This window comes from Antechinus flavipes, chromosome 2 (genome assembly GCF_016432865.1).
Source record: "Antechinus flavipes isolate AdamAnt ecotype Samford, QLD, Australia chromosome 2, AdamAnt_v2, whole genome shotgun sequence".
In the NCBI taxonomy this organism is placed as follows: Eukaryota; Metazoa; Chordata; class Mammalia; order Dasyuromorphia; family Dasyuridae; genus Antechinus; species Antechinus flavipes.
The window spans coordinates 5,704,263-5,712,739 of record NC_067399.1 but is presented as its reverse complement, the minus strand read 5'-3'; the positions used below and the strand labels follow the sequence as shown (position 1 = coordinate 5,712,739).

The following is an 8,477-nucleotide window of genomic DNA, read 5'->3' as shown; positions in this document are numbered from 1 at the left end:
AGCTCCTGCAGAACCTGGGAAGGAAGCACCAGTGTTCCGATTTACAAAAAGAAGGGAACAGAGTGGGCGGTGGAAATGAGGGGCCAGCGAGCTTGACTTTGATTCCTGGCAAAATTGTGCACGATATACTATAAAAGGATGATTACTAACGGTCTAGAAAGGGAGGCAGTCATCACAGACGCCCCGCACGGCTTCAGCGAGAACACTTCCTTTCCTTTTCGTAGATGGAAATGGTCTTGTCGGTTGACGTTTGTTGATAGTGATATTGAGTTAAATTTTCAGAGAATACGATAGGCCGGGTTAACTGAATTTCCTTCCTTTTCTGACAGGAAAATCACATTGGCAGAGCAGGGAACTGTTCAAAATAGTTTATTTTTGCTACAACAGTTATTTGGCTCCCAGGGCCGCGTGCCATGTGACCATGGTCACCATGATTTGCTTTGCACACGGAATACTCAGCCGGGAATAAAAATGGGTTGGAAGTACAAACTTCCTGATCAGTTGATTAAAAGTTGACCAGTCCTGCTATCTCTCTATTGTTCATTATACATTTCCAAGAACCATGATGATACCCACTAGAATTCTGCAACTGAGTGAGGAGCTGAGGGACTCAGGGAGGAGAGACTCTGAAGGTCGTCTCCAAACATCATCTCAAATGCAAGAGGATGCAAGGTACTGCCCCCAAATAGTAAATGCCCTGAGAATACTTAGAGAAAATTGAGATTAAGTTGAGAAAACTGAGTCTTGCCTCGTCTCTGTTGGGAAAAAGTTCTGTTCTTAGTGCTTTTCAAGAAAAATCTCTCATTTTGAGAGTAAAGGGGCAATATTCAGCAGAGGCCATCGCCAGAGATCACCAGAAAGGAACAGAGGATCAAGGGAGAAAAACAATTCAAAAGCTTTGAAATAGCCCATGGAAATGCAGCCAAGGAATAGCCTCAGTCTGGCCCCGAAGACCTCTGGGTTATCTGCAAAGCTTTTGAGTCCCAGGGCCAGCATGGTTCCTCATCAAGGCGGCTTCTGACTGAACTACTGGGAATGTCATCCTAGCACGACAACGTGACCTTGAGGCTGTCGGACCCCCAAGGAGATGAAGCAGAAAGAAGTGGGAAGAGGGAAGAATTCACCAAACTTGGGGCTACTTATGTAGATAAGGGACCATTTGTCTCCCAGGCTGCTTATCTGCCACCCTCCCCCTCAACAACAACAACAACAACAAATTTGGTTTGTAGTTAATGACAGGTTTGTGTTACTTCTATTTGGATTTTGCTGTTTTCTCCTGTGGTTTTTTTATATTTTCCATGTGATTCATAGGAAGAGAATCGATTCGTTCATTTTGGAGGATTATCTGTTTTGAGCTTTTTATTTATTCTACTTGATCTCCCTGTCTCTGCTCCCTCCTCAGCCCAGTCCATTTTCCACTCAGCTGCCAAAGCAATTCTCCGAAAGCTCAGGTCTTACCGTGTCCATAACCTCCAGAGTCAAATACAAAATCTTTTGTTTGTCCTTCAAAGCCCTTTATAACCCAGCCCCTCCTCCCTGTTGTACCTCTTCCTCCCCTCCAGGCACTGTACAATCCAGAGACTCTGGCTTCCTGGCTGTTCTTAGATCAAGATGCTCACTTCTCTGCCTGGTACTGGTGCCCAGCCCGCTCTCCCTCCAGTTCTACCAGTTAAATTTTTTCCTTCCTTCCTTCCTTCCTTCCTTCCTTCCTTCCTTCCTTCCTTCCTTCCTTCCTTCCTTCCTTCCTTCCCTCCTTCCCTTCCTTCCTTCCTTCCTTCCTTCCTTCCTTCCTTCCTTCCTTCCTTCCTTCCTTCCTTCCTTCCTTCCTTCCTCCTTCCTTCCTTCCTTCCTTCCTTCCTTCCATCCTTCTCTCTCTCTCCTCTCTCTCTCTCTCTCTCTCTCTCTCTCTCTCTCTCTCTCTCTCTCTCTCTCTCTCTCTCTCTCTCTCTCTTTCTTTCTTTCTCTCTCTCTCCTCTCTCGCTCTCTCTTTCTTCCTGGCAAAGAGTAGGTGCTTAATAAATGGATGTACCTAGTTATTTACATGTTGTCCTCTCCCTCCCCTCTCCCTTTAAATTATAAACTCCTCTAGGGCAGGGACCATGTTCACATTTCTTCACAGCTCAGAACATAATGTAAACTCAGTAAGCAGAGCTGCTTACTTGATCCACAGTGGATAATATGAGGGATTTGCCATTTTTAGCTAAGTTGGCCCAGGTTTTTGAGGCCCTGATCTCTAAAACTGACTACAGATTCCTCTTTTTGGCGCTCCTTCACAGCCTGGCTAAGGTTTCTAAGGCGTAGCCCCGAGGGTTTTGATATTGCTGCTCCAAACCCCTCATCCCCCCCAGCTCATGTTTCCCACTGATGACCAGTGAGCCAGATTTCCTTAACTCTTAGAAAGGCTACTATCTTAGTAAGTAAGAAGTAAAAAGGGGCAGCTAGCAGTGCAGAACAGTGGATAGAGTTCAAATTCCTGGGTTCAAATCTGGCCTTACACATTTCCTAACTGTATGACCCTGAGCAAGTCTGTCTGTTTACCTCAGTTTCCTCATCTGTAAAATGACCCGGAGAATTCAATGAAAAACCACTTCAGTTTTTTTGTCCAGAAAATGCCAAATGTGGTCTGAAGAGTCAGACATGACTGAAATGACTGAACAAGGTCAACAACAGATGGGATAGTTGGTACAGGAACATGGCTTCCAAAATGGAGGTCTGCTCTCCCTCTGCATAAAATGGCCCCAAGGAATATGCGCGGAGACCAGTGTGGTTCTGTTTTAGTGCGTAAAGTGCTGCATAAATGCCACCATCTTTTGTTTTCACCATCATTAATGCTGCTATTACTACTACACTATATTCCATACTTGGAAAAATAAGGACTTTGGGTTCTATGGTCTTTAAGATTCCTTCCAGCTCTCACTTCTTTTTAAAATCTAATTTAAAAAAAAAACTTTTTAATTTAAAGTTTTGAGTTCCAAACTTTGTCTTTCTGTCCCTCCCCATTCAGATATATATTGTGTATGTTCAATCATTTAAAAAACATTTTCCTCTTGTTCGTTTTGCATGAGAAGACTTGAACAAAAGAAAATAAATGAAGAAAGAAAGCAAAACATAGCTCACTGCAACCTGTATTCCAACACTATCAGTCTTTCTCTGGAGAGGGATAGTATATTCGTCTTGAGTCCTTTGGGATTGTCTTGGATCATTGTATTGCTGAGAAGTCATTCACAGTTCTTCATCAAACAATGCTGCTGTTACTGTTTACGATGTTCTCCTGGTTCTGTTCACTCTGCTTCGGTTCCCGTCAGCCTTTCTACGATTCTTCTGAACTCATCCTGCTCGTCATTTCTTAAGGCCCAGTAATATTGCATTATATTCATATACCACAACTTGCTCAGCCACTTCCTAATAGACGGGCAACCCCTCGGTGTCCAATTCTTCTCCATCACAAAAAGACCAGCTAGAAAGATTTTTCTAAAAATAGATCCTTTCCCCTTTTTTATGATCTCTTTGGAATATAGCCCTAGTGCTGTTATTTGCATTTGAAAATAGATTTAATTTCTTCTGTGTGGATATTATATTTCCCCAACTTCTTTTATCTTTTTTATCATTGTTCAGTAATTTCCATCTATTCATCTCTTGATAATCCTATTTGGGGTTTGTTTGGCAGAAATACTGGAGTGGTTTGTCATTTCTCTCTCCAGTTCATTTTATAGATGAGGAAACTGAGGCAAACAGGATTGAATGACTTGTTCAGAGCCACACAGTATATAATTCTTTGGGCATAGTTACAGATGATTCTCCAGAATGTTTGGATCAGTTCATTAAAAGTATATCAGTGTCCCGGTTTTCCCACATCCCCTCCAAAATCCAAGATTTTCCTTTTTGTATATTAGCCATTCGGCTATGTGTAAAGTGCTACCTCAGCAACTCTCTTTTTTTGTTATAGCTTTTTATTGACAGAATAATGGGTAATTTTTTACAACATTATCCCTTGCACTCACTTATGTTCTGACTTTCCCCCTCCCTCCCTCCACCCCCTCCCCCAGATGGCAAGCAGTCCTATACATGTTAAATAGGTCACAGTATATCCTAGATACAATATATGTGTTCAGAACCGAACAGTTCTCTTGTTCAGCAACTCTCATTTTAAAAACCATCAGTAAATGGGTTTGGTTGGGAGCAGGAGTTGCAAAGAGGGATATTCTAATGAATAAAACACATTTGTTTTTAAATTGGTAGTTATTATCTTCATCCTGTTGAGACCATATTGTTAGACAGTATGGTGTAATTGGTTTTACTGAAATGAAACATGGGATTTTCCCATGTTTTCGGTTATCTTAAAACTCAAAATGTAAAGCGGGAAGTCAATATGGCCTCATGAAGGAGAAAGGCTTCAAACCTGGAGTTCGAAGGTTGGGGTTCAAATCATGGCTCTCTTTCTGTTTTGAGTGACCCCGACCAAAGCTCTTCCCAGTGTCCTCCTTTGTAAAACCAAGGAATTGGACTTAATGTTCTCCAAGATCCCTGGAAGCGGGGACATTTTTTAAGAATTGGTTTTCTTTTTACTTTATGGAATAAAACAAGCATTTCTATAACATGTATGATAAAAAGATGATTGTATGTCAGACCGTAAATCTACTATAGACAACTTGCTATTTCTTAAATAGGCAACAAAGTTATGTTCGTTTCTGTGAGATTTGTGAAAAATATGTCCTATAAAAACGTTTGAAATCATTGATTAGAGAAATACAAATTAAAACAACTTCCAGATCTCATTTAGTACCATCAGACTGGCTAAAGTGATCGAAGGGGAAAATTACAGATGTTGGAGGGGATGCAGAGAAACTGGGTCACTGATTCATTGATGGTAGAGTTGTGAACTGATCCAACTATTTTGGAGAGTGATCGGGAATTATTCCCAAAGAGTTATTATATCCCCTGTACCCTTTGATCCACTATTAAGTCTATTTCCCAATATACTTAGGGGAAAATGGAAAAAAAAACCCTCTATATATGTCTTCCTGTATATATCCTTTGTAGTTTGTTAATTTGGACATTTTATAATAGTAAATCTAATTATATAAATATAATAGTAAACATAGCAAATAGAATAGTAAAAGTGACTTAATTGCTCAAAGTCATTATCAAAACAATTTCATTGTGGACAATGTTTTCTTTCATCTTGCTCTTTATTATTTCATGCAAATCTTTCCATGGTTTTCCAAGAACATTGAGCTTGTCATTTCATCTTCTATCACAATTCCCCGCCGCAGCTTATTCAGCCATTCCCCATTGGGAAGGAAGACGCTCTCCTTGTAGAGGAGATTCATCTCCGATGTAGACGATGGTTTCACAGACAGCTACTATTTGTGTCCAACGGTGGCCATTTCTGGTGGTGGGGGTGGGGAAGAAAGGAAAAAAAAAAAAGGAAACGTGGACATGGGGTGAAGTCCCTTCCGAGAAGCCTCCTTCCAAGTCTGGTTCTCGGTGTTCTTTGTTCTAAAACATTTTCCCTTTCCAGAATTATAAAAGATTGAAAAGAACCATTTTAAAAGCCTAGCTTAATGTCCAGCCATATAAACATTAGCCCTGGCCGTCCCAAACGTATTTGACCTTGAGTCTTTGGAGGATCTCGAAGCTCTTTTGCCAACATCTAGAACGATTCCCCACCAAATAGGAGGAACGGGCTCTGTCAAAACTGACGTGAGACCACAGGAGGTGGGGGGGCACAAAAGGGAAATAATAAGAACTAGCACCCACGTAGTTCTCTAAGGTGGGCAGAACGCTCTACGTACGCCGTCACGCTTTATTTTCCCAACAATCCTGGGAGCTACAGGCTGTTATCATCCCATTTTAAAGGGGAAGGAATGAAGGCAGACAGAGGATAAAAAACTTGCTCAGGATCACCAAGGGAGGAAGTGTCTGAGGGAGAATTCGAACTCGGGTTTTTCTAACTCTAGATCTGTGACTCTTTCCTACACAGAGCAACTAGTTGCCTCCAAACTTGGACCTTCATTGTTCCCTGTGGCTTTAAAAGCCTCAATGAATTAACTGTGTTAGGGTAAAATCTCAACAAGACTGGGCAGCCTCCGGCCCTTGGGCTTGGGCTCTCTGAAAAAAAGAGCAGCCTCACCCACCTAGAACCCAATGCGGGGGCCAGGCTGGGCAGACGTGAAGAGGGTCTAGGACCAGAGGACAGAGCTGGGAGGGCCTCAGAACAGGGAATGTCAGAGCTGGGAGGGGTCTGTGAACATAGAACATGGGATGAATGTCAGAGCTGGGAGGGGTCTTAGAACAGAACACAGAATGTCAGAGCTTAGAGTGATCTTAGAACACAGAACAGGGAATGTCAGAGCTGGGAGGGGTCTGTGAACATAGAACATGGGATGAATGTCAGAGCTGGGAGGGGTCTTAGAACAGAACACAGAATGTCAGAGCTTAGAGCGATCTTAGAACACAGAACAGGGAATGTCAGAGCTGGGAGGGGTCTGTGAACATAGAACATGGGATCAATGTCAGAACTGGGAGGGGTCTTAGAACACAGAACAGGGAATGTCAGAGCTGGGAGGGGTCTGTGAACATAGAACATGGGATGGATGTCAGAGCTGGGAGGAGTCTTAGAACAGAACACAGAATGTCAGAGCTTAGAGTGATCTTAGAACACAGAACAGGGAATGTCAGAGCTGGGAGGGGTCTGTGAACATAGAACATGGGATGAATGTCAGAGCTGGGAGGGGTCTTAGAACAGAACACAGAATGTCAGAGCTTAGAGCGATCTTAGAATACAGGACAGGGATGTCAGAGCTGGGAGGGCCCTCAGAACAGGGAATGTTGGTGCTAGAAGGGGGGGCAGAACCCAGAACAGGGAAAGCCGGAGCTGGGAAAGCCAGAGCTGGACAAGCTCCCCTTTGGGAGAACCTCCTAGGATGTCAGCAAAGGAAATCACTTAGAGCCCCGATTGCAGAGCCCAGCACCTTCGCTTTGCTGAGGGAGACCCAGAGGCTGAGAGGGGGGGAGGCCGAATGTGGTGGGGGAGGGGGCTGGGCTCCAGCTTGGCCCTCGGCCTTTTGCCCTCTGCTCGGTCCTTCTCTCTGGGCGGCCAGTGTGCGAACTCTGACCCGGGTCTGCAGCACCAGAACCTTTGCCTGCTGGATCCAGGCGGCCCGGGCTCCCTGGGTGCGTGCCCTGGCCCTCTGGGTGCCTCAGTTTCCCCCCAGGAGAGGAGGGGGCCGGGCTGCGGCCGCTCCCTGGGGGCGGGAGCCTCTGTCCTGCAGGCCCCGCCCCCGGCCCGGATTGTTTTCTTTAGCCGGCTCCTTAATTAGCTCCCAATGAAGTCCCGTTACCCGGGCTAATTGGTTTCTTCAGATCATGAGTCGGGGCTTCTCCGGGGGCCCTTCTGCTTAAAGGCATTTTCACCGGGGGGCGCTAATTGGGAACGGGGCCAAAGTCCCGCCCGGGAGCTCATTGGCCGCCTCCCTGGCCTCTCCTTTGAACTCGGCTGGCTCGGCCTCAGGTGCCACTTCCCCAGCCCCGCTCCCGCCCCCATAAAGAGGGGCCCCGGCCGCGGCCCCGGCAGACGCCCCGCAGGATGGACAAGCTCCCGGAGCCGCTGCTGGGCCTGGAGCAGGGCCTGGCCTGCCCCGGCCCGGCCTTTCTGGCCGCCTGGGACTGGAAGGAGCCGCCGGGCCCCTTCGAGCTGGGCCGGGCCGGCTCCCCGCAGAGCCTGTCCCCCGCGCCCTCCTTCGCCTCCTCGTCGTCGCCCGCGCACCCCGGGGTGGCCGAGCTGGCCTGCGGCCCCGGCCCGGGCGGGGGGCCCTGCGCCATGCTGGCCTTCCCCCCCTCCTACCTGCAGAGCCCGGGCCCCGGCAAGGCCGCGAAGGGCCCCAAGGTCAGGATGTCGGCCCAGCGGCGGCGCAAGGCCAGCGAGCGCGAGAAGCTGCGCATGAGGGCCCTGGCCGACGCGCTGCACACCCTGCGCAACTACCTGCCCCCGGTCTACAGCCAGCGCGGGCAGCCGCTCACCAAGATCCAGACCCTGAAGTACACCATCAAGTACATCGGGGAGCTCACGGAGCTGCTGAACGGGGCCCAGCGGAGCTAGCGGCCGCCCGCCCGGAGCTGCTCCCCCGCCCACAGACTGCCGGCGCCGGCGGCGCCTCCCCGCCTTAGCCCGGGGGAAACTGAGGCCGAGACGGGCGGGGCCCGCGGCCAGCCGGGGCTTCGGGCGGCGTGATTTCTCGGGAGGCTTCGTTTCCCGGCAGAAGGACGGACTGTCAGCCCGAACGAACCCCCGACGTCGGCTCCTCTCAGCCTCCTGGCCCCCGCGTCTCCTCCGCCGGGGGCCCGCCCAGTGGCGACCCTGCCCATTGGCGACCCCCAGCAGCCCAGGGCCCCCACCGGCCCGCGGCCCCCAGCATCCTGCGGCCCCCACCGGCCGGGCGCTCCCTGGAGTCTATTTGCCTTTCCGAAACTTTGGA

General features: G+C 48.0%; 1 protein-coding gene across 1 annotated transcript; it reads left to right on the top strand.

Moving 5' to 3' along the window:
• Positions 1 to 7,588: 7,588 nt before the first annotated feature.
• On the top strand, positions 7,589 to 8,116 carry MSGN1 (mesogenin 1). The gene has a single exon (XM_051982887.1). The coding sequence runs from the start codon at positions 7,589 to 7,591 to the stop codon at positions 8,099 to 8,101; it is 513 nt and encodes a 170-aa protein (XP_051838847.1). The 3' UTR covers positions 8,102 to 8,116.
• Positions 8,117 to 8,477: the final 361 nt, after the last annotated feature.

What these genes read in the sequence shown, in the direction of transcription:
- MSGN1 (XM_051982887.1), top strand. Translation starts at nt 7,589, where the DNA reads ATGGACAAGCTCCCGGAGCCGCTGCTGGGCCTGGAGCAGGGCCTGGCC.